This window comes from Sporobolomyces salmoneus (genome assembly GCF_050403485.1).
Source record: "Sporobolomyces salmoneus JCM6883 DNA, S_salmoneus_JCM6883_v1_ctg69, whole genome shotgun sequence".
Classification (NCBI taxonomy): domain Eukaryota; kingdom Fungi; phylum Basidiomycota; class Microbotryomycetes; order Sporidiobolales; family Sporidiobolaceae; genus Sporobolomyces; species Sporobolomyces salmoneus.
In genome coordinates this window covers 41,718-64,670 of record NW_027481094.1, presented here as the reverse complement: position 1 = coordinate 64,670, position 22,953 = coordinate 41,718, and the positions used below count along the sequence as shown (strand labels likewise).

Genomic DNA, 22,953 nt, shown 5'->3' with positions numbered 1-22,953 from the left:
GATACGGACCAAGTTCCCTCTCTGTTGTTGTACGAGAAATGATTGACAAGGGTTTCAGTAAATCTCCTGAAGTGACCAGAATTCCGGAATCTAATCAATCACGATGACCTCTACCTCGTCTAGGTTCTTCAATCGCTCTGCTAAAACCCCGAGAGCGAGGAAGGCGAGAGAACGCAAACCAAACTTTCCCTTCTGTTCGCTTCCTGCCCTGCTGCGTGAATGCTCTTCATCGGTTTCCACAAATGCAATCCACGCAGACCACGCTCGAAGGTATCCATCCTTTCCAGCTATTTGATCCCCTACGAGTCTGAAGAGCTCGTCGACTCGCTCGCCTCGATTCGACATCACGTTCTTTGCGGAGCGGTCAATCTTGTGGTTGACGGTAACGTGGAGGAAGAGTTCCTCCTCCTGAATCGGCGGATGAGAGAAATTTGCGAGCTTTCCGAGTTCGGAACAAAAGGGAGATGTGTACGTCTTGAAGTGGTCGACGAGTTCGCGAGGAGGTTTGGTCGGCAGTCGAGATCCGTTGCGAAGTTTGAGGGAGAGTAACGATTGAGTGAGAGCTCGATTAGGATCGACAGAAGACGTATCGAGAATCGGGGGAGTGATGAGATCGGGATCGATAGCGCGGTATAGTTGGCCCAGGGTTCTCGGGGAAGCGTATGTCTGGCCGCCGGGGAACGAAGCGAAATCGGGTCGACCTCCTCTCTCTTTCATCTCGAATGGGATTTTGGGAATCTCATCGGGCGAAACAGGTGTCCCACTCTTGACGTAGTCCACGCAGTCCGCTGTGAACCAAGAGTATCAAGACCTGAACACGATCCAGCAGGGAGACGACTCACAGTGAAGCTGCGCCAATTTTAAGCAATCAGGATGAAATAGACCTTCTGAATAAAAGTCGGCCAAGAGGAGTTGACGGGTGGCAACGAGAGCCGTCATGTCGGAGGAGGGATCTGCATTCAATCGTTGAAGAGGATCTCCGTGAGCTTTGACTTTCGCTCGCCGGTAGAGAGTCTGATGATACGTACATTCGAAGAAGAAGTCAACTCCATCTTTCAGCGTTACATCGCGATCGAGTCTCGTCGGTTCAGCAGCGTCGTAGGCGGCTGGAGAGCTGAGGTTCTCGAAGCTAGGAAGTAACCCGCTCTCCTGGGTCAAAAGGAGGTAGAGGTCGCCATCGAGGTCACCTTGAGGGGAGCGAGTGTGTCAGTCATAGGAATCGCTTGAACATGAGATGGAAAACTAACCTCCTGCCAGCTTTGACGGAAGCGAACGATCACCTTTCGCCGAGAACACGACGCAATTCGAAAGACCTCGAATTCGATTACCACGACCTTCGGGTAATCCCCCTACCGCAGTGACGAGCTGAAGATCGCCAGTATGATTCGTTGGTGACCTCGAGATCCCGATCGTGCCTTCGAGGTATTTTGTCGTTCCGTCGGGAAGCTGAATCGGAGCGTAGATTTCATCTTCTTCGAGTGTGTTTTCGATATCGACGACACCAACGAGATTGTAGCTACCGGGGATAGGTATTCTACTTTTGTACTTGATATCGCGCGAAACGTGTGTGACGACAGCATCGAGCAGCTGAGAGACGAACGGGTTTTGAAATGCCGCTTTCGAGGTAGTTTTTTCCTGATCGAGGAAGGCGAGAGTCGTCGAGAGTCGGGAAGAGCGTGAGAGATTCCAGTCGTCGAGTAGCCGGATCGCTGAAGACAGTTTCTTTCGTGCCTTGCGAACTTTCGCCATCGCATTCTTCTGAAGCTTGATCAGAGCCTCTGTCGATATGCCGAGATCCTCGAGGAGCTTGATCAGCGGTCGATTGAGGAAAGCAGGTTGGGCGGTGAAAGTCGCCGCAATCGACAGCGAGGTTGATTGAGACTTGAACTTGATTTGCGACGGACGGAGGCTGATTTTCTTGCCCTCGAGTTGTGGATCCACTTGAAGCATTCCCTGAATGCAGGACACAGACTTGTAAGCTTACACTCACAGCTCGTAGGCACACTTTCGACTAACCTTTGCTCCTCCCAAGCGAATCTGGAAGCAAGTCACGGCGTTCTGCTTTCCCGAGCCGTCGAGCTCCAGTACGCGTACGACTTGACGAGCGAGAGAGGGGGAGATCGTGCCGACGCCATCGCTGAAGAGAGATCCGGTGCGAGAGACAAGATCGGGGAGGACAGTGATTTGATGAGGTTGCAAGTCGATGGAAGGTCGAGAAGAGGTGAACGCTTGGGAGATTCGAGCAAAGTACTTCGCGGGGATTTGAGCAGTCTATCAAAACGGTAAAGCCGAGTGACATTGTGAGCTGGGAATGAACTTGCGAATACCGAGAAAAGCTCACTGGATCTCCTTTGAAATCGCCGATATCTCGATGGATCGCCTCTGGCGTGTAGGTCACTCCATCTTTCTCGAAGGGAGAAACGAAGAAACACGCTCCCGCTTTGAGACCCGAAGCCGACCATGCGAGGAACTCCCACTTCTTTCCGCCAAGTTCAAATCCGGTTTGGAAAAGAGGCTTGAATTTTGATGCAACGATATCGCTTGCGTCTTTGTCGAGGAGAGTGCCGTCTTCGTTTCTCACTGCGACTCGAAGAAAGTGCGCGGGGCGACCGTACCTCCTCACAATCGAGTTTGACGATTCGAGCGATGGTCCGCCGAGCACGAATCCTGTTGGAGTAATCGTGACCTGACGAACGAGCTTGGTCGGGTCGCAGCTCGCATAGAGAGAAGCGAAAGCGACAGAACGAGTGACGGCGTGACTGAGGAGAGATTGTAGTTCGTTAATCGAAAGCTCGTTTGGATTCGAAGGTCGGGATCGGGCCGGCAGAAACGAAGGAGGTAGAATCACGTCGTCATCGCTGTCATCGTCATCGTCCTCCTCCTCCTCCTCCTCTTCATTGCGGTTTCGAAAGAGGGCCGCCGATCTGTTGTCCTGAGGAACGAGCGCTTGACGTCTCTTGCGTACGTTCGACGTTGACTCGATACCATTCCCGGGCTTTTCGGCTTCCTCGTCGTCGGTAAGAACGATTTCGACTGCGGTCTTCTCCTGCGAGAGGTCTTCAAGCTTGACGAGACTGTCGGCAAAGAGGTCGAGGATCCTTTCTGTATTGATGGACCCCTGAACGTGGAAGATATCCTCAATCTTTCCTCGTAGCCCGAGAAGCTTGAGTGGGTCGACGAGACCATTTCTGAGCAACTTTTCGATTTGAAAGGCGACCGGAATGTCGTCGAGTTTGCTGATCCAGCTCGAGACTTTGTCGAGCGTGGCTTTTCCCATCCTCCGATTCGAATCGAGTACGATCTTGGAGCTGACTATCCTTGGGAGACTTCGACGTTCGGCTCGTTCCCTGAAAAGCGGAACTGCACGCGAGTCCCGAAGTCGGATTCGAACGACTTTCGACGAGTAGGGTGCGACCCTGGCGTGATCGGCGTCGAATGACGGTACTTGTCGAGGTCGTTGTTTCGGGGAACCATCGCTGAGTTCGAAGCGAGGCGGGAGTCGAAGGTGGAAATAGAATGACTTTCCTCCCGACGCTTGCTGAATATGAACGACGTTCGCGAGCTGCTCATCATGACGATGGCTCGACGTCAGCTTGGTCGAGAAGCGAGGGCCGAGATATGGGGGCTCGGAGCTTACCTCGATTATAATTCGCTTTTTGGACTGACCAGCCTCATTACTTCCAACCTGTACCACCATCACCTGTTTCTTCTCCCTCCCTGGGCTCTCCTCGAACGATACTCGATCTCTACTGCTCGCTAGATGTTCCCATTCCGTCGAGAAAGAATTGGACGAGCTGAAGCCTCCGAACGCTACCGCCTCAATACTCAAAGGTTCCTCCTTGGCCGGCGGCGTAGAGCTCGAGCTGTACTGTGCCCTCCTCAAGTCTGGTCTACGCATCGTCTTGTTGGTTCGAGGTCGAGAGGAATTGACAAGAACGACGTCGGGATCTGTTCTTCAACGCGATCAGTGCCGGAAGCAGGAGCGGCTCGAGCATTCAGGAGAGCTGGACTTACCGCGGACTTCCTCAGCGCCGTCGCTCAATACGAGGACGGGTTCAGGAGTAATCGACAGAGTTAGATCTAAAACTTCCCCTCCTCCAGTTCTGCTCGGGAAGCAGCTGCTCTGCATGCCCGAGAGAGCCCAAGAGCTCTCACGTTTACGGCTTGTATGTCGAATCAGGTGATCAGAGGTGAAGATGTTGGGAGGTGATGAAGAGAAAGTTTTCTCGAGAGTCCAAAGTTGAACGACGATGCGATGCGAAGAAGCGTTCCGAACAATCGCTGCAATCTCTGCGTCAGGCAAGTCGTGACCGCCTCGAAGACCCTCAACAAAGTCTCTCGAGCTAGCGGCGCGCCAGAAACAAAAGTGAAGAAATGAAATCGTTCCGAAAGACTCGCGAAACGATGACAGTCGTATCCTAGATTACAGCTAGTGCAGACAGAGAGCATGATACCTATGCTTCGTTCAACCTCTCCCTCGCTCGATCTCTAAGTTTCTCGGCGTATCCTTTCTTGGCGTCTTCACTTCCGACGGCGACACCTGTGTCATCTCACGAGCAGTGATAAGTAGATGGTCGCGACAAGATGCGATACTCGGGCGACACACCTTTCGTGCTACCGAGTCCTGCTCCTTGAGCGAACTGCGCAGCTTGAACAGGATCGATTCGACCTGCTCCTGAAGCTCCCAAACCTGCTCCTTTCGACCAACCCTTTCGGAACAACATGCATTAGTCACCAGAACACTGGTGGTGAAGATCAGATAGATAGACGCGACGCACCATCTTCTCGAGCATTTTCATTCCGGCGTTCGTTTCCTCCAAGCCATCCTTGTTCGGTGCTTCCGGTGGAGGAGCTGGAGCTTCAGGAGCTTCGAACTTCTTTCGCTTCGAGGGAGGTTCAGGGTGATCGGATTGATTATAGGTCGATCGTCGAACCGCAGCTCGATCGACGTATTTCGGTTGTTCAACCGCCGAAGGCGAAGGCTCTGCAGACGAGGCGGCAGCGTGCTTCTTACGAGCCGCAGTCTTGCGATTTGCGCAAGCGGAAACAGCTTCAGGTTTCTCGAGATTGGTCTGAGTTGAGGAAGCGTCGAAGAAAGATCAGGTCGAAACGAGCAGATCGAAAATGGGCGAGAGGCGAAGAAGAATGAGGATCGAAAAAGGCGTTAGTACTCGGTTCGTAGTAGATGCATGAAAGGAGATGTGCCTTGTGAAGTGCCGAGAGTTTGTTGTGTTTCCTCAATTCTTCAATCTTCTTGAATTGACGTTGGCAGAGCAAGCAGATCATCGAGATTGGATCCGCATGTTCAAACTCTGGATCGTCGAACGATGGAGCAGTCGTCGGTGTCGAAGTAGGAGGCTGTGAGAGTGCCGCGAGCGAAACAGCGTGAAACGAGCAAAGTCAGATCCTGTTCGAGAGGTAGAATGAGCGTGCTCAAGAGGTTCAAGTACTGGTTCTGAAGTAGGCGCTTGGGTAGCGATAGAAAGAGTCGCCGTCGTTGATGTCGAGGTCGCTTTGGAGGCGGCGGGAGTTGAAGTTGACGCTTCGTCGGGAACGGCTTTCAATTCTTTCTGCTTCGTGTTCCATTTGGCGATGTTTCCGGCTGCTTTACGGGAGATGATAAGATCTCCCTTCTTCTCTTTCCCTATCACGGCAACACGACGAGTATGTCAGTCGAGCTCGAAAAGATGTAAGCGAGAGAGTGGAAGAAGGCGAACCTCCAATGGCAGCAGAAGGTGCAGCGGGCACGATACCCGCAGCTGGAATCTCTTTCGTAGGACGAGAAGGAACCGCTGTAGTAGGCTTCGAAGCAGTTGAGAGAGGTTTGATCGAGATGGGCGCGATCGATCCAGGAGCGGGAAGTGCTGCGGGAGGAGCTGCAGCCGCGACGGCGTTCGATCCAGGAGCGATGAGCGCGTTCGACGTCTCCGTACTTTCGTCCTCGAGCTCTCCGAGGAAGGCCAACATATCTTTGTCGATTTTGGCATCCTCGTCAGCTTTCGGTCCTTTCGGAATCCTGTCGAGTTCTTCTTGAGTCGGTGCAGGCGCGAGCCAAGGTTGAACGTATCCTTTGTCGTCCCAGTACGCGAGTTGTTGTCCGCCTTCGCCCTTGAAAGACCAATCGGACTTGGCGTAGATCGGGATGAAGGAGTTTTCATGCTTGAAGGAGAGGGCGAGGATGCGATTACGAATTCGGAAACCAGAAGGATGGAGGGCCGCGTTGAACGCCGAGGCGAGGACATCGGTCGCAAGCTGTCGCAGAGAAGAGAACCCGAGTCAACGAAAACGTTCGAGAACAGGATAGATTCCGGTCGAAGACGTAACGCACCTTGACATCGGAGAACTGAACGAAAGCAAACCCCCAACTCTGCTTTGAACCTCGATCTCGTACGATGTAAATCTTTTTCACTCCACCTCTCGAAACTGCTCCGCTCGCTCGACCGCCGACGCGCGCGAGTGCAGCCACGATTTCTTCTTCGTTCGTAAGAGTATCGAGACCTCTCAAGAGGAGGATCTGAGATGGAGTCGAGCCGACATCTCGAGTACCGTCGTTGAAGTGAAAGCCTTGCGAAGTTCCTCCTTCTGTCGGCCGGTGAGAGAATGATCAGTACACCGGCACCATCGAGCTTTGAAGAACAAGGTGGGCTTACCGGTAGTTCGACGTTGGTCATCAGTCAAACGGGCAGTAGCGCCTTGATCTTCTCTCCAACCTCCGCTCTTTTGACTGTAATTGATCTTGATCCTCGACCCATCGTGTTCTCCAGGCACTCCTCGCTCTTTCCAAGGAATACTCGGAAAGTTGGGCTCGACGAACGCTCGAGCGTGTTCGACAGAGCTGAACTTTGCGAATCCGTAACATTTCGAAAGTCCCGTTGTTCGATCGATAATGACGGTCGTCGAGTCGACTGAAGCTCCCATATCTTCGAGGAAGTAGCGTAATTGTGCATCTCCAACGTGGGCTGGAATGCCTAGGAGGACGACAGAGGCGGAGGGAGGTTCAGGTCGAACTGGCGGTTTTCGACCCACTGGAGCTGGAGTCGCGGCGGGAGAGCCGGTAGGCGAGCTGTACTGGCTGTAAGGGTGTTGCTGATACTCTGCAGGTGGAGGCGGTTGCTGTTGAGGATGAAAAGGCGGAGCGGAATAATAATCGTCTCGAGAAGGAGGGGGAGGTCGCGAGTAGTCGTCCTAGCCAAGAATCACGAAACTTAGGTTAGTCAAACTACATACAGAGTCTCATGCTCGTATCTCGACTGACCTCGTAGCGTCCCCGTTTGGTGTATCTTTCCTCATCTTCCCAAGTCCTTCCCCTCGCTCCTCCCCCTCCCCGGTAGTCATCCCGGTCATTGTAGTGATCCCTGTCTCTGTATCTTTCACCTCCGCGCGGACCGCCGTAAGGGTGTGAGTCTCTGTCGTTGTAGTCGACTCGGGGTCGAGGAGGAAGTCCTCGAGGCGGCTCGTTGCTGGTGAGCCGAATGAGCGGTTAGCTAGCCTGCTTAGATATGCGCAAACGAGAAACTGCTCACCCGTAGCCAGACATTGTCGATAGTTGAAGTTGAGTGAAGAACGGAAGGGGCCGAATGGATTTTTCGAGGCGAGATGTTCTTCTCCTCCTTGTGTCGTCTCACGCCTCGCTCCAGTTACGACATCTGGGCTTCCCGAGCGCTTGTCCCTCTGGACTCTCGCGCGCGCGTTGATTCGGGACAAAGGGAACCCATGCACGTGCCTCTCTTCGCACACTTCTTCTTCTCCCCTTCTTCGCGTCTTCCCTTGTTCTGCCGCACAGACACTTGTACTCAGCGCCGTCGACAGTACTGCTTCTGCTTCTCCTCCCATAAATCCCGTCTCCGCTGGTCAGTTGCATCCATTCCAATCCTTTCAATCTCGTCTCGAGTCATTTCACCGCGCTAGTCGCCACCCTACTTCATTACTCCGTCTACCTCTCATTAGCATGTCATCGAAAGTCATTCTCCCCCCTCCTGCTCTTAGCATCAACAACATCTCGGCTCACATTCGATCTTCCTCGTCTGCACCTGCTTTCGGAATTCCGACTTACTCCCACCGCGTCCTAAGGATCCGCTCTCGAACGGCCCCGAACCCTCGAACGCAATCAATGGAGGTGAACGTAAGCTTGAACGATGGAACGAGCGAAGATTCGGAAGAAGGAGGCCAACTCGATTTGAAGCAAGTCACCATGGCTCAAATTCACGGTCATGTTTCGGCTCGTCGTGCGATACCAGACTTTCGAGATGACTCGCCTTCACGTAGTGAGATCGAGGATCCGGTTGTGTACCGTAAGGTACCTCCAACGTCCGAAGGAGGAGGAGGACGGGAAACCCGATCGATTCGTCCTTCGCACAAGACGGCCTCCATCTACCCTTCCTTATCGACATCTTCTGCAGAATCGACCAACATCCCTTCTCTACCTTACCTCGTGGCTTCTACCCTCTCGCTCTCTCACCTCGGCGTTTCACAAGAATCCCTCGCCGCAAACGAAACCGGACGCCCTGTTTTGATTCCTTCCTCATGCGACACTTCATCCTCCAGAACAGTACAACCCAAACTCCGCAACCACTTACACGATATCCCTCCGTTTCATCGAACTTCGGTCGTTCCCTTTCACCGAGCTCAAAACCACAATCTCTCGATCGATTCCTCCTCCGCACCTTCTTTGTCCTCTCTCCTCTCTCATCCTCAACCGCTCTCTCGACCTCGACCTCGACCAGACGAGACCCCAGCAGCAGAACGATTGAAACGGCTCTACCTCTGTCCGTGGGAGTCGAAAGAACCAGGGATCTGCGATTCTAAACCTCCGTTCCACACCGTCGTCGATCTACAAATGGAGCAAAAAGAGTCGAATGGGGCAAGACCGGGAGGAAGAGCGGAGAAGAAACGGAGTTTGAGGGAAAGGTTTTCGACGAGTCATCGAGTGTCGGGACGAAGAAGAGCTCAGGGCGAGATGGAGATCAATGAGAAGTCGTATGGAGGAAGTACAGTCGTCGAGGTCGGTCAAGACTTAGCAGATCTCATCAAAGGTGGACAGAAGCATAAGGGAGGGAGAACCGTTGACTGGGTCTATCTGCTCAAGCTAGGGTTCCTTACTCTCTTTAGTCTCGCTTTCATGATTGATCTCGTCATCTTGAACGTGAGAGTGTTGGTGACGGAGGATTGGGAATGATGGATTTGAGCTTCGTGCCGCCGCATGTCTCTGTAGTTTACACTTTCATTTTGTACTCGCGACTACTTCGATTTACATCGTCAAAAATCGTCCCAGACAGTGAGACCTCAGCGGCAGAGACAGTCGGAAGTGGCTTCGAGGTGGAGGATTGCAAGCCGCAGTGAGCTTTGACACACAGCAAGTTGCCGCAGTGCGAGACTCGGCTTGTTGGACATCGAGACAGGGACGAGAGACCAGCGCCGGCGGACCGACGTCGTATCGAGAGTATGCGAGAGCCTGAGAGCATGAAAATGCAAGATTCGAAAGAATGAGAACTACTAGAAATCTAAGCCAAGTAAGAATCCGGAGGACTGTTTCGTCCGACTCCCCCTCTACTGTGACTCCTCGTCGCGAAGTATCCAGCTCCGACTCGAATAGCCGCAGCAGGAGTCGGGTCGCGACTATGCGAGAGGGAAATTTCCTCCTCATCGACTTCTCCTCCTCCAGCTCTGTAGCGGCGTCCCCTTTCCGAAAGCTCATCCCTTTCTTCATCGTCAAGCTCGAGTCGACCAACGGTTTCCTCCTCCTCTCGGTAGCTGCCCGCGTCGACTTCGTCCCCTTGCGTACTGAAACTCGAAACGCTCGCCGCAGCCGAATTCCTTTCGCTCCCGACTCCCGAACCTCCTCCTTCTCGATCTTGCTGTGCCAATCTCGCCGCTCTTGAAATGTAGGGAGAGAATGAGATTGGTTCGGTACGAGTCGAAGTCGAGGCTTTTGCCTTTGAGGGTGGATAAGGTAGAGGGGGGTAAACCGAAGAGAAGGGAGGTAAGATCGCAGGAGAAGCGAGAGGGGAAGTCGCAGAAGAGCTCGGGAGAGGGTACAATCGAGGTTCGAGGCCGATTCTCATGGGAGAATCTGATCGGAGAGGTTGTTGTTGTTGTTGTTGATGTTGACGAACGGTCGAAGTCGCGGAAGTAGTCGAGAGAGGAGGCGAAACGAGATCGGGTCGGAGTTGTCGGTAAGGTGGACGAGGAGTGAGTCCGTTCTCAGAATCGCCTTCACTCGGAGATTTCCGTTCCCTCGTTGGCGATTGATGGTATTCTGCGGGTTCCTCCTCGATCGAAAGTCGACTTGTCTGTCGGCGCAAGTTCGAGATACCTCCGAAATCTCCTCGAGGGCTCGAAGTACCGGATGCAGTCGAGATTGCGAAAGCCGGCATCGGGGGACTTGGACTACTTCCTCCTCCTCCGGCTCCTCCTCCGAACCCGAATACGCTACTCCTCAACATCTTGAGTTGTTCATCAACGTCCTTCTTCCTCAGTACGGTAGACCCTCCTGCTCCGAACGCACTGCTACCCGCTAATCTCGAATTCCCTAATCCACCGAAATCAGGTTTCTCATCGAGGAGTTTCAAGAAATCGTTGATATCCCCAGCATCTTGAGGCGGTTTCCCTTCGTTGACGAACCGTTTCTCTTCCTCCCTCGAAGTCGAAGAACTCCCCGTCGTCGGAAGATAATTCGCCGAGATAGTCGACGATCGAGGTATACTGCTACTTCCTGCTCCGAACGATAACCTCGAGGAAGCTCGTCTCGCTAGACCTGGTGATTCGATCCCACCACCACCACTATCTCCACCGCTTCCCGAAGATCCCCTCCCGTAACTCCTCGACCAACTTCCAGATCCCACTCCTCCCATTCCTCCTCCTCCGCCTCCAGTCGAACTATAGCTGTACCCTCGGATCGGAACTCCACCTGAAGCCGGCGAGGACGAAGAAGGTAAAGGAATCGGTCTCGAAGGGGCTGTTGCGCCTAAATTCGAAGGACCTGAAGGAATCATCGGTGGAGAAAGTGGTGAAACTCGATTCCCGAACGTAAGTTGCGAAGTCGGGGTCGCATTTGGAGGGAAAGTCGATTGTTGACGAGATGGAGGACCGAAGGAAGGTGAAGAAGAGATTGGGAAACCTCCTCCTCCAGCTCCTCCGGCTGAGGGATTCGACAAGTAGGAACCTGGTCGGAAGATTGGGGACCCGGAAGATGGAGAGCTACTAGGTCCTCCTCCTCCTCCTGAGAGCGACGTTCGACGAATGATACCGCTCGTTCCGGTCCCACCGTGACCGAGAGAGGGAGAAGGCGAAGCTCGTTGAATTCCGACGATGTTCGTGCCGCTCCGAGCTCGTGATAACGAGATGAAAGCTGGTTCGACAGCTTCTCCTCCGCCTACACGAGAAGGTACTGAGGTACCGTATGCTGAAAGTCGAGACGAAGAAGATACGCTCGGACTGCGATCTCCTTCGAGGGATTGACCTGATTCTGTCGAGACTTCTTTCGAATGCGCAGGGTGAAGCGGAACAGGTGCAGGGAGAGGGGGAACCGGGGGAACCGGAGGAGGATGCGATGTTGCCGAAGAGGTCGGTTGTGGAGCGTATTGATGTCGAGACGAAAGGGATCCGTAAGATGGGAGAGGACCTAATCCAGTGATCGGAGGAGATTGATGAGAGGGCGAAGTACCGAGTCGAGGTTGATTCGTCGTCGTTCCGGCTCGAGCAGATATTGGTAACGACCCAGGCTGTCACAAGATAACAGACGAGGTGAGCTTACGACCTACGGCAGAAGAAGGATGAGAGTAAGCTCACTTTGCCGGATTCTTCTTTGTCTCGATACCTCGCGGTATTGACAGTCGGTCGAAAGAAGTCCTCATCGATGAATCGTGAGCTCAACAGTGTCTCGATATCTTCAACCCCGAAATCAGTGTTGAGTCGATAAGTCCCCGTCAAATGCAACGTTCTGGAATCGCAAGGTCAGGCTCACAGTTCGCGCAGTGAAGCCGAGAGAGAAAGACTCACCCTAATGGAGTTTCGACTCCCGGAAACCTCACAGTTTCCGTAGTCCTCCCATTCTCCTCACTCTCGATCGGTACCTCGACCTCAACTTCGCCCTCTCTCGTCTCCATTCCGAGATCCCCCTCCTCCCTCACATCGACTCTAAACCCAATCCTCAATCCCCCATTACCACCATTCTTGACCCCACCTCCTCTCGTCGGCGGAGCGTTCGAAGAACTTCGGTTCAATTTCCTCGCGAGTGAATGAGTCGGTAACAATTTCGCGAGAGTGTAGAGCGATCGGAAATGGAGGATCGAATGCTTGTAGACTGATGGTAGGGAGATCGTCGAAGTTGAAGTAGGTTTCGAGGAAGGTTTCCCGAGATCTGAAATTGACGATGTTTGGGAAGAAGGAGGATTCGGAGAAGGAGTTGTGGGTTGAAAAGATAAATTCCATCGTTCGAGGACTACCGACGAAGGACTCTGAGAGTTTCGCCCTCCTCCTCCTCCTCCTCCGGGAGTCGAAGCTCCTCCCCTGGATCTTGAACGAGGAATCGTCGAGGCGGAAGGAGGACTTCTCGATCGATCCGGTTGATTCGCAAGGGATCGATCGACTCGAGTTCTACGACCTTTCTGATCCGATAGGACGAGGACTTGGTTCGAAGTGAGTCCGGAGGCGTCTAAGTAAACGGAGAGGACGAGGGAAGGAACGATCGGAGTTGGTTGCGAATGAGAAGAGAGGAAGGAAGACGAGGATGGGGAGGGAGGAGTTAGGAGCGAGGAGATGTTCCGCCAGGTCTTGAGTTCGGTTCGAAAGTGTTCGTTCTCGGGCAGGGTCAAGTTGAACTGCCGTGTACACCGAATTCTGTGAGCACGCTTTGCACTCTCGGAATTGAAAACTCGTCGAGACTGACCCAGCTATTTATCTTTTCCCCTTTGCGTTTCCCTCCCGTAGATGATCCCGTCGTAGATGCACCTCTTCTCATGCTCGGTGCCGCGCTATTACTCGAGGGATCCTGAAACTCTCCTGATGAATTCGAGCTTTGTTGATTCGTTCTCGTCTGCGAAATGACCGCGACCGTCTTTGAGAAGAAGTGTTGTACGATCTGATCGACCTGTTTCGTCGCTGGATCCCTCGTGTCCTGTTCTTGTTGCTCGCCTGACCCCGAAGTTGTCTTCCTTCTCAGTCCCTCACTTCGAGGAGCTGAGCCTCCAGCTTCTCCACCTGCTGTCTCATAGTGGTGCTGTTGTTGTTGGGAGTAAGGGATTGATGGAGAGGGATCGTTGAAGCGAGAGGCTGATCGAAGGGGTTGACGAGAAGTGGTTGAAGGAGGAGGAGGAGAACGGGAACTCGGTCTGGAATCGCTTGAGTAACTCTGCGTCCAGGACATGCACTAACTGATGTTGCTTTTGATCGTCTGGGCAGAGTCTAACGGGCGTAGGGCGAGGGGAGTAGAGAGGAGGAGGAGACGATCGGTCGAAGTGGGGGGCGAATGAACCGAAACGGGGTCGTGGTGCAGTCGTTCGCTCGTGGGTAGGCTGCGATAGTTGGTCGTAGTGGATAGTCGAGGCGGAAGGACTCAGAGTGTGGTAGTCGCGAAGAGAGACCCTTCGGAACGAGATTCGGCATGTCGTTCGTTGTTGTCTCTCCTTCTTTGACCTGTGCATGCTTCTGACGCCTCGGAAGAAGTTACTCGTAGTACTCTCCTTTATCAGCCTACTCCCGATCCTAGCCCTAGTGTGGACCAGTCTCAATTTCGCAACTCTCTCAACGTATTCGTCATCTCTCTCTCCTTCCTCCCCTTCACCCGAACCTACCACCACTACCGAAACAATGTCCGTTAAACAAACTGTTGATCAAAAGATCTCTGCCGGTCATGTCGTAGTCTTCTCCAAGAGTAAGTCTTCATCTTCTTCTCCTTCCTACTCTGGACCGGTTCCCCTCGATGTCGTGTCTGACTAAGAGCTAATCCCGTTGTTCGAACCTTAATAGGCTACTGCCCCTACTGGTAAGCGGTCCCAACCTCTCCTTCCTCACGTTTCCTCGTGCTGACCTCATCCATTCGACTTGCTCGCCGCTCTCCCTCTATAGCCGCAACGCTAAGAACCTCCTCCAATCTCTCGGCGTAGACGCAGAGATCTACGAGCTCGACAACATGGATGAAGGTTCCGACTGGCAAGTACGTACTCTACATCCTCTGCGCCTTCGCTCTCTCGATTGTGTTGATTCTGGAGTTCTGACGTGCATTCTCTGCGATTGCGTTCCGTTCACATAGAACTACCTCGCTGAGAAGACTGGACAACGTACCGTTCCCAACATTTTCATTGATGGTCAACACGTTGGAGGTGAGTGATTCATTGCCGAAAAATGAAAATAGGGAAACTGATCACTTTTTGGCTGGTTGCTCGCTCCATTCAGGCTCTTCCGACCTCGAAGCGAAGCACAAGAATGGAGAACTCAAGAAACTCCTCGGTGGAAAGCTATAGAGCATCCTGAAATGAACTCGAACGCTTAGCTTTTGTGAATGAATCATGACATTGAAATCTGTTTTCTCTCTCCCTTTCTGGCATCGCGCATTCGACGCGAGAGGGCAGCACCAACGACACCACGCAGCGGAGAAAGGAAGTTTTGGGAAAAGACTCTTTTCACGACATAAGGAGGCGAAAAACTCATAATAAACAAGAAGGAGATTCAAGAACGGGGAGCAACACAAAGAACACAGACACGGAGAGAGCTCGAGAGAAACAAAAAAAGGAGTTGATAAAAGACTGTTTGTATGGTGGAGTATCGAGAAGAAAAGCGAAAAGATTGTCCTGCGATAAGATGGGGTATTCAGTAGAAAAGGAGGATAGAGGGGGGAGTGAGGAGTTTGGATCGATTTTCGAAACCGTAGTTGACGCGATAGGGGTATTAAGGAGAGGAGGTGGAGCGATGACTACATTCTGTCGAGTTCAGTAAGAGCGAAGGGGGAGTCTTTTACTCTTTCTTGTCGGAGAGAGATTTGATGAATTCGAGAGCGTTCTTCGCATCGTCGGCGGGCTTGACTCCGATTTTCGCTTCGAGGAGTTTACCTCCTTTCTCAATGATGAAATGGCATCGTCTGAATCGCAACACGGTCAGTCGTCAGGATCAGGAGGGTGAGAATTTGAAGGGTAGGAAGACTAACTTTTGAGTTTCGGTCGCTCCCAATTTCTTGAGGAGTTCTGCGTCGGGATCGCACAACAAATCGTATTCGAAGTCGTGCTTCGTCTTCCAGCTCGCTTGGGATTTGGGGGAATCGCGGGAGAGTCCTAGGATCTTGTAGCCGAGCGATTCGAATTCAGAAGTGATATCGCGGTAGTTGCAAGATTGAGTCGTGCAGCCTGAGAACGAAGCGACCGAGGTCAGTGAGACTGTCTAGGGGAGAGCGAGTGAATGAAGCTCACCGGGAGTGTTGGCTGTGAGTTTTGATTGAACGACGCGTCAATAATCGAGTTCGAACGAGGGGATGAATGCAAAGCTCACCTTTCGGGTAAGTAAAGATGACGAGACCAGACTCGTTGTAAAGGGATGAAAGGGCAACATCTTGATCCGAATCTGATCAGAGCAAAAAGAGAGAGCCAGGCGAGGGAGAGTCGGGGAAAAACAAACAAAGGTAAGTTTTCTCGACTCACGCGACGGAGACAACGAAAGAACGAGAGCGTACCATTCTTGAGAGTGATATCCTCTACGGCATCTCCCTCTTGGTACCCAGATCCGTTTGATTTCTTGTCTGTCTTTGCCGTTTGGGCGGACTCCTTCTTCGCGGCTTTGAGTTCCTTCTTCTCCTCCGCGGTAGGGGGAGCACCTCGTTCCTTCGGGGGACCTCGAGGAGCGGGTGCTGGTTTCGCGGGAGCGGGAGTCGACTTGGTAGACGCGCTCTTCGACGTCGACTTCTTGTTGTTGTTATTGTTGTTAGTCGAGGGTTTCGACGCTACCTTCTTCTCTACTTTCGCGGCCGTCTTCTTGACTACCTTCTTGGCTTCCTCGGCTTTAGGTTTCACGGCGCGAGCGGCTTTGGACGCCGTAGACTTCATCTTCTTTTCGGCTTGTTGTTTCGCCTTTTCGAGGTCCGACGCGCGACTTGAGCGGCGAGGCGCTGATTCAGATCGGGTGCTGGGCATATTGTCGAGGTTGTAAGAGCGCGATTAGGCGATAAGCAATTGGCGAAAGATGGAGAGAAGAGAGCGAATGAATGCCTCCGAATCTGGAACTCGTTCCGTTCGAATCCTTTCTTGTTTTGAATCCCGATCGCACTTCTCACTTTCGCCCAACGTTCTCTTTCTCTCGTTTGGCGATAATCCGAACAGAAGCTAATTGTTACAACGACAAAAAAGCAAAGCGCAAACCCCAGAAACGAAGCAAAACTATTTCTTGAAAAAACTCCCTAAACTTCTCTGTCCCTCCTCTTTCTGCTGTTTCGGCGGTTTCGATGAGCTCGACGACGATGATGTAGACGTCTTCTTCTTCTTCACCTTGGCACTTGCGCCATCCTTCCCCGCCTTGCTCGTCGAAGCCGCGGCCGATGAGGTAGTTCTCCAACCTGCTCGTTTCCTTTCGTCCTCGACCATATCACGCGCCAAATGGTAATCCCTCTCCTCGTCTTCTATCCTCTTGAGTGCTTCTCTGATGGCTTCTTTGGAATAGTCGGCAGCGACGATAGCTGGTAGGGAAGAAGCTGGGATCTCGAGAGTTCGAGAACATCGTTCGCAGGTAAAGGTCGGGAGTTGACGACGTCGTTCTGGTTTCGCTTTTGTAGTTGTCGGAGGAGGAGAAGGCGGCGCCGAGTTCGTCTCCTCGAGTTTCCGTTTCTTCGTCGTCGGTTCGACCGGGAGAATCTCGATATCGTCCTCCTCCTTCGGGATCGTTCGTTTCTCCTTCCCCTTCTTGTCTTCCGACGCCAACCCGTCCTTCGATCTCGCAGAGAAGAATCCAGCAATACCTTTCTGACCTTCTTCGAGTCTCTCGAGTCCACTGAAACTCAGTTGAATGTTCCCATAAGGTCCGATTTTCGTATCTCCTTTGATCGCGCCTCCTCCTCCTGCATCGTTCTTTTCGGTCGCGGCGGCGGATCCGATCGCGACACGTAAGAGCTTCTCGGCTTGACGGAAAATGTAGGAGATGGTAAGGTTTGAGGTGAAGGGGAAAGAGGATTGATGAGAACGGATTACGAATGTCGGAGATCGATGGGTGAACGTGATCGTCTTTGGCTGAAGCAACCACGACGCGTAAGCTGTCACTCTGGGTAGAGATAGAGTGTCAGAGAGACTTACCCAGAGTCCAGGAGATTCTTCTCGAGCATCCGTGAGTCGAAGGTGAAGCTCAGTCGCGAGGATGTTCAACCAGTGAATCTACATCAACGACACTCTCAGGTCAGGTTCAAAGCCTGTACTGAGCCGGGGTCAGAGGACGTACGACTTCGCTGTAGTGGTAAATGTAAGGCCGGAAGTTTTTACTCGACAACATTGATTTGACATTTGTTTTCGGTTCAACTGTACTTCGACTGTGTGAGTACGTAGCAGGCATTGCGAGAGATGAAAGAGATTCACCTTCGGTGAAATCAAGGCCTCGACAAACTTCCCACAACCAAACTCCACTATCGTCTCCCAGTTTCGCTTGCAATTCCGCCAGAGTGTATTGTCTGTACGAGCAGGGACCGAATGCATCAGCAGCGTTTCTTTTGCTATAGATGCGTGGTGCCCAGAACGTACTGAAGGTCTTCGACAGTCTCAGCTTCGTAGGTTTCTTTCACTGCGTTTCCAAGTTTACCTCCGAGGTTCCGAATCTTTTGAAACGGCATCGGTCTCAAGAACGCTAAAACCGCACAATGTCGTAGGATAGTCTATTGTAGAGTGGTCATACATCGTCAATCGCCGGATTACGCGAGCCAAATAGAGGGAGAGACTGACCTGCGCGTTGGGTTTCTTCCAAGCCGAACAAAGTTTCGCCAACATTTTATTCGGAGCGATTCCAGCTGAACAAGTGTACCCCAACCGTTGATGCGTCTCTGCTCGGATCTTCGAGACGATCGCTGCTCCGAACGAGAGAGCCAAATCGGACCAAGTGAGAGGTGGTTCTCGATCTTCATCCTCCTCTTCCGGTTCTCCTGACTGATCGGCAGCCGAGGTTGACGGTTTCGACGGAGAAGAAGACGGAGGTAATTCGGTCCCGTTTGAATCCAGTCTCTTCAGTCTATCCTTCTTCTGACCATTCCTCGGAACGAGATTCCCCAATTCTTCCCATTCAATATGATTGATGTCGAGTTCGTGAGGCAAAGGGAGAGGAGTGTCGGGACCGAGTGGAGATTCGGGAGGAGCGGCTCGAAGTTGAGGGTATTCTTCGAGGAGTCTAGTACGAACGAGCGAAGTCAAGTCGAGGAAGGATTCGTCGATTGAGGCTTTTTCGACGATGGGGCAGAATTCTTGGAAAACGGATAAAATCTTGCGAGATTCTTTGCGGTACATGTCTAGTGAGACCTGTTCAAGCGAGTGAGATCTGCGTCAGATACTCTCCCGCAGCAGGAGATGGGGAAGGGAGGGCTCACTTTGTGTGTCGCGGGACTCGGAGGCGGATCTGACCAATAACCAGGCTCTGTATCTCCATTTCGATAGGTCTGAACGTGAACCAACTTCAGATGTGGACACTTCTTGAGTGCTTCAGCAGGGGATTCGTGTCGAGTGATGCCGTAAGCTCGAGCTGGATAATTGACTGCGATCAGACCGTTCCACTGTTGCGTCGCCATCGGTTGCGTGGGGTCGAGTTTGAGCCGTACCATTTCCATGCTCGCGTATGCTGCGTCGATGTCGACGTGTGCTATCACCCTGAGTGGGTTTGCAGCTCCGAGATTGTTCGTTCCGAGTAAATGTCGATAAGTGACCTGCCCGATTCCCTGAGCTCCTTGCGCCATCTGTGCCGCGCCCTGTACATCTCCATCTTGCACGACCTTCTCCTTGCCCTTGATCGACCCGCCAGACTTGCGTTTCGGAGGAGAGAAGGGAACTGAAGCCGGATCGAGCGGTGGCCGTTGACCTGGGTGAGGGCGGGGAGGGGATCGATCTGGAATCGGGGGCGAACCCATCCTGGCTGGGCGACTGGGTTGCCTTGAGAGCTGTAGCTGCTGAGACGAGGGAGCAAAGAGTTGAACGAGATGAAGCAGAAGAATAGGAAGAATCGGCGAAAAGCGAGTCAATTACGCGATCGGCTGCTTGTACTCAGCTCACTAAGGTAGTAAGTACGTACCTAGGCGTTGATCAATGCAGATGAGCGAGGAGGAGAAGCGAAGGCGGCAGGCTCCGAACTTTGGACGCATTCTCTTAGACTCTTGACCACCTCGCTCTCGCTCTCCGCCAAACTTCGATTAGTTGTGTAAGGTAGTGCTCGGATACTAGATGGCGAGCCGTAGAGCATTCGATGGGCTGCTGAGGAATGCTGTAAGTTCCAAACTCTCCCGATTGTGTCATCGCATCCCTCTCCCCTCTCTATCGCATGGGCTATCCGTGCAGCCTATCGTATCACGATATTTCTGCTACGTACGAGGCTATTGCTGACGAGTTCACAAGGCAATAGGTTAACTTGACTCCACCTCGGAACCCGACTTCGAGTTGCATTCGATGCCATTCCACCCTCCCCTCCTTCACGCCGAAGCGGATACAGCTCCCTCGATCGCGCAGAAAACCTTCCTCGATTCCGCTCGCCTTTCCTCCAACTCCGATTCTCACGAGTATCCGAACTCATGCCTCGTACGCTCGCGACAGTGATGCACCGAAGCCTGCACCGCCAAAGAAGCACGATCCAGAACACCACGAAGATGAAGATCACCATGTCGCGGCGTCGAAAGCGACTCAACCTCATTCAGGACCCGAAGGACATCAGAAAGAGCGTTCGAGAACAGACAAGGACTCGTCGTCAACAACGAAGGACGTGAGCAAACCCGAAGAGGTCAGTGATAGAGAACAGACGAGGAGAGATTGGGATATCATCAAGAAGCTGTTACCGAATGTTTGGCCGAAGAACGATTGGGGAACGAAAACGAGAGTTTTGTTGGCAATTTCGTTGCTCGTTGGTGGAAAGGTTGGTCTCCCTCTCTTCAGCACGGGCAACATCTGAGAGAATACTGACCCACTCATCTTGTTCGAGCTAGCTCTTGAACGTTCAAGTCCCGTTCTTCTTCAAGAGCATCATCGACACTCTAAACGTCGAAGTCGATCCAACCTCCTCTCAAGGTGTCTTGGCGATTGCCGGGACGGTCATCGTTGGATGTGAGCTCCTCTTCCGCTCTCAGTCGTCGTCTCAACGCACGCAAGACTGATTCGGCATTCATCGCTCTCGCCAGATGGACTCGCTCGGATCGGAGCTGGACTCTTCTCCGAGCTGCGGAACGCTGTCTTTGCAAACGTCGCTCAAGGTGCTATCCGAAGAGTCGCTCGCAATGTCTTTGCCCACCTCTTGAACCTGGATATCGGATTTCATTTGACTCGACAAACGGGAGGTCTAACGAGAGCGATCGATCGAGGTACCAAGTGAGTCGACGTCGGCGTTAGCTGATAGCGATCTCGCCTCTATATTTTGAGGGTTGACCGCATGGAGCTAACATCGGCTGTCCTCGCAACAGAGGTATCTCGTTCTTGTTGAGTTCGGTCGTTTTCCATGTTGTACCTACCGCACTCGAGATCACGATGGTTTGCGGGATTCTCGTACGTCCTGAGTCATAGAAGGAGACTGGCTGAGCCCTTATCCCATTCGTCTGACGGTTCCTGATGTACACAGAGCTACAAATTCGGATGGGATTTCGCCGCAGTGACTTTCGGGACAATGGCCGCTTACTCTTGGTTTACTATTAAGACTACCGCTTGGAGGTGCGCACGAAGTCCTTTGAATCCCTCTGTTTCGTCGAGATTCGAAACCTCTGTGCCTCCACAGGACAAAATTCCGGAAACAAGCGAACGCTGCCGACAATCGAGCTGCGACGATGTCGGTCGACTCTTTGATCAATTACGAGGCGGTAAAAGTCAGTCCATTTGCCCTATCCCATCCAGCATTGAGACTCGAGCTGACAGATTGATTCGATTCGCAGTACTTCAACAATGAAGCTTTCGAGGTCCGACAGTACGACAAAGCGATGAAAGACTACACAAAGGCATCAGTCAAGATCTCGACTTCGTTGGCTGCTCTGAACATCGGTCAGAACATGATCTTTTCGACCGCCCTGACGGGAATGATGTATCTCGGAGCGAAAGGGATCCTCGATGGTGAGCAGCTCGAACGCCTTCTATCTGCACAAGGAGACTGATTAGGGTCTTCCCGTCACGTGGTAGGTAGCATGACGGTCGGAGATTTGGTCATGGTCAACCAACTCGTCTTTCAGCTGTCCCTCCCTCTCAACTTCCTCGGTAAGCTCTCACTCGTTTACTTCTCCCTCCGTTCTCGAGGACTGAGAAGAACGTTTTGTGTCTTCAGGTACGGTGTATCGCGAGTTGAGACAAAGTTTGATCGACATGGATACTCTTTTCAACTTGCAATCAGTCGGAACCACGATCAAGGTACCTGCGCTGTTTCCTCCTTCTCCCTCGAGATGTCACTTACTAATACATTCTCGCATCGCGGTCACGTAGGACTCTCCGACAGCTAAGCCTCTCGCTCTTCCTCGAGGAGGAGAAATCCGATTCGAAAACGTCTCGTTCGGATACCACCCTGAGCGACCCATCTTCAAAGACGTCTCATTCACGATTCCCGCCGGCAAGAAAGTCGCCTTGGTCGGACCCTCAGGATGCGGGAAATCAACCGTCTTCCGACTCTTGTTCAGGTTCTATCAACCTAGTCAAGGTCGAATCTTTATCGATGATCAAGAATTGACGGATATCGAACTCGAGTCGTTGAGGAAAGAGATTGGAGTCGTACCTCAAGAGACCCCCCTGTTCCATTCGAACATCTTACACAATATTCGATACGGAAGATTGGATGCGACGGACGAAGAAGTGAAAGAAGCGGCGAGGTTAGCAAACGTTGACAAGACTATCGAGGTACTCCCTGACAAGTGGGAGACGAAGGTTGGAGAACGAGGAATGATGATCAGTGGAGGAGAGAAGCAGAGATTGGCAGTCGCGAGGTTGTTGCTCAAAGATCCGAAGATTCTGTTCTTTGACGAAGCTGTGAGTCTCCCCAGCAATCTCTTCTTGTGACCGAGTAGCTGACACCCTGAGCATTCTCGACAGACTTCGGCCTTAGACTCAACTACCGAAGCGGATCTGATGCGGAACATCAATCAAACTCTCCTTTCGAAAGCGAGAACTTCGATCTTCATCGCACATCGGTTCGCTCTTTTCACACCATATACTCAGCCCTCGTCGAAGTGTGCTGACACCAATGACCGTGTGAGCAGGTTGAAGACAATCGCTGATTCGGATCTGATTATTCTCCTCGCTGATGGCTACGTCGCGGAACAAGGAACTCACTACGAGCTGATGGCGAAACGACGAAGGTATTACGATATGTGGCAGATGCAGAACGAAGTATGGGAAGTTGAAGACGAAGGGAAACGGGAAGAGCTAGAAGAAGTCGAACAGAAACCGAACGAGACTGTTGAGGAAGAGCTCAAGCGTTAGAAGGATCGATCCCACCGATGATTGATGGACGTCAAAGAGGAGCAGTGACGCTACGCAAGTCTCTTAGCATTGTATCCAAAATTCAACCTGTTGCAACAAAAATATCGACTACAGTACTTTCACCCTATGCAGCCTCTCGTCTTCCGAATGGGATCTAGCCTTCGGAGCCATGGTAACAGGACGATCCTGTAGTCTCCCTTAAGTCACACAGTCGAGCCCGTCTCCGACCTTGCTGAAACAATTCAGGTTTCAACTTCGCAAGGTTCAACCTTTTTGTGATGCATCTCGAGCACTCGCGCAAGCCACAAGTCCGATGCAGAGAGAGATTGTTCTATTTCGACAGACTATAGTAGGAGGAGAC

General features: G+C 52.3%; 8 protein-coding genes across 8 annotated transcripts; 3 read left to right on the top strand and 5 right to left on the bottom strand.

The window, feature by feature from the left end:
- Nucleotides 1-90: 90 nt before the first annotated feature.
- On the bottom strand, nt 91-4,129 carry JCM6883_004045 (RNA dependent RNA polymerase; the record flags this gene model as incomplete). The annotated part of the gene is made up of 8 exons (XM_076634737.1): nt 91-788; nt 843-953; nt 1,029-1,187; nt 1,248-1,953; nt 2,017-2,271; nt 2,342-3,562; nt 3,638-3,948; nt 4,015-4,129. The coding sequence occupies 8 exons, from the start codon at nt 4,127-4,129 to the stop codon at nt 91-93; spliced, it is 3,576 nt and encodes a 1,191-aa protein (XP_076485298.1).
- Nucleotides 4,130-4,454: 325 nt separating this feature from the next.
- On the bottom strand, nt 4,455-7,537 carry JCM6883_004044 (uncharacterized protein; the record flags this gene model as incomplete). The annotated part of the gene is made up of 10 exons (XM_076634736.1): nt 4,455-4,540; nt 4,607-4,709; nt 4,779-5,050; nt 5,112-5,358; nt 5,451-5,644; nt 5,718-6,252; nt 6,329-6,582; nt 6,651-7,185; nt 7,256-7,460; nt 7,524-7,537. The coding sequence occupies 10 exons, from the start codon at nt 7,535-7,537 to the stop codon at nt 4,455-4,457; spliced, it is 2,445 nt and encodes an 814-aa protein (XP_076485297.1).
- Nucleotides 7,538-7,948: 411 nt separating this feature from the next.
- JCM6883_004043 (uncharacterized protein) lies at nt 7,949-9,175 on the top strand (the record flags this gene model as incomplete). Its single annotated transcript, XM_076634735.1, has 1 exon — nt 7,949-9,175. One exon carries the CDS (start codon nt 7,949-7,951, stop codon nt 9,173-9,175), a length of 1,227 nt encoding a protein of 408 aa, XP_076485296.1.
- A 325-nt stretch (nt 9,176-9,500) lies between these two features.
- Nucleotides 9,501-13,363, bottom strand: JCM6883_004042 (autophagy-related protein 13; the record flags this gene model as incomplete). Its single annotated transcript, XM_076634734.1, has 4 exons — nt 9,501-11,720; nt 11,788-11,938; nt 11,998-12,818; nt 12,887-13,363. 4 exons carry the CDS (start codon nt 13,361-13,363, stop codon nt 9,501-9,503), a joined length of 3,669 nt encoding a protein of 1,222 aa, XP_076485295.1.
- Nucleotides 13,364-13,638: 275 nt separating this feature from the next.
- On the top strand, nt 13,639-14,459 carry JCM6883_004041 (glutaredoxin; the record flags this gene model as incomplete). The annotated part of the gene is made up of 5 exons (XM_076634733.1): nt 13,639-13,870; nt 13,966-13,981; nt 14,065-14,152; nt 14,249-14,318; nt 14,392-14,459. 5 exons carry the CDS (start codon nt 13,639-13,641, stop codon nt 14,457-14,459), a joined length of 474 nt encoding a protein of 157 aa, XP_076485294.1.
- A 490-nt stretch (nt 14,460-14,949) lies between these two features.
- On the bottom strand, nt 14,950-16,115 carry DOT5 (thioredoxin peroxidase DOT5; the record flags this gene model as incomplete). The annotated part of the gene is made up of 5 exons (XM_076634732.1): nt 14,950-15,073; nt 15,140-15,335; nt 15,399-15,410; nt 15,478-15,549; nt 15,659-16,115. 5 exons carry the CDS (start codon nt 16,113-16,115, stop codon nt 14,950-14,952), a joined length of 861 nt encoding a protein of 286 aa, XP_076485293.1.
- Nucleotides 16,116-16,358: 243 nt separating this feature from the next.
- RAD30 (DNA-directed DNA polymerase eta) lies at nt 16,359-19,069 on the bottom strand (the record flags this gene model as incomplete). Its single annotated transcript, XM_076634731.1, has 7 exons — nt 16,359-17,201; nt 17,265-17,342; nt 17,407-17,483; nt 17,541-17,632; nt 17,703-17,833; nt 17,901-18,467; nt 18,536-19,069. 7 exons carry the CDS (start codon nt 19,067-19,069, stop codon nt 16,359-16,361), a joined length of 2,322 nt encoding a protein of 773 aa, XP_076485292.1.
- Nucleotides 19,070-19,379: 310 nt separating this feature from the next.
- ATM1 (ATP-binding cassette Fe/S cluster precursor transporter ATM1) lies at nt 19,380-22,592 on the top strand (the record flags this gene model as incomplete). The annotated part of the gene is made up of 13 exons (XM_076634730.1): nt 19,380-19,421; nt 19,558-20,061; nt 20,132-20,249; nt 20,324-20,510; nt 20,603-20,684; nt 20,758-20,846; nt 20,911-20,998; nt 21,065-21,239; nt 21,306-21,380; nt 21,448-21,530; nt 21,603-22,139; nt 22,203-22,300; nt 22,370-22,592. The coding sequence occupies 13 exons, from the start codon at nt 19,380-19,382 to the stop codon at nt 22,590-22,592; spliced, it is 2,301 nt and encodes a 766-aa protein (XP_076485291.1).
- Nucleotides 22,593-22,953: the final 361 nt, after the last annotated feature.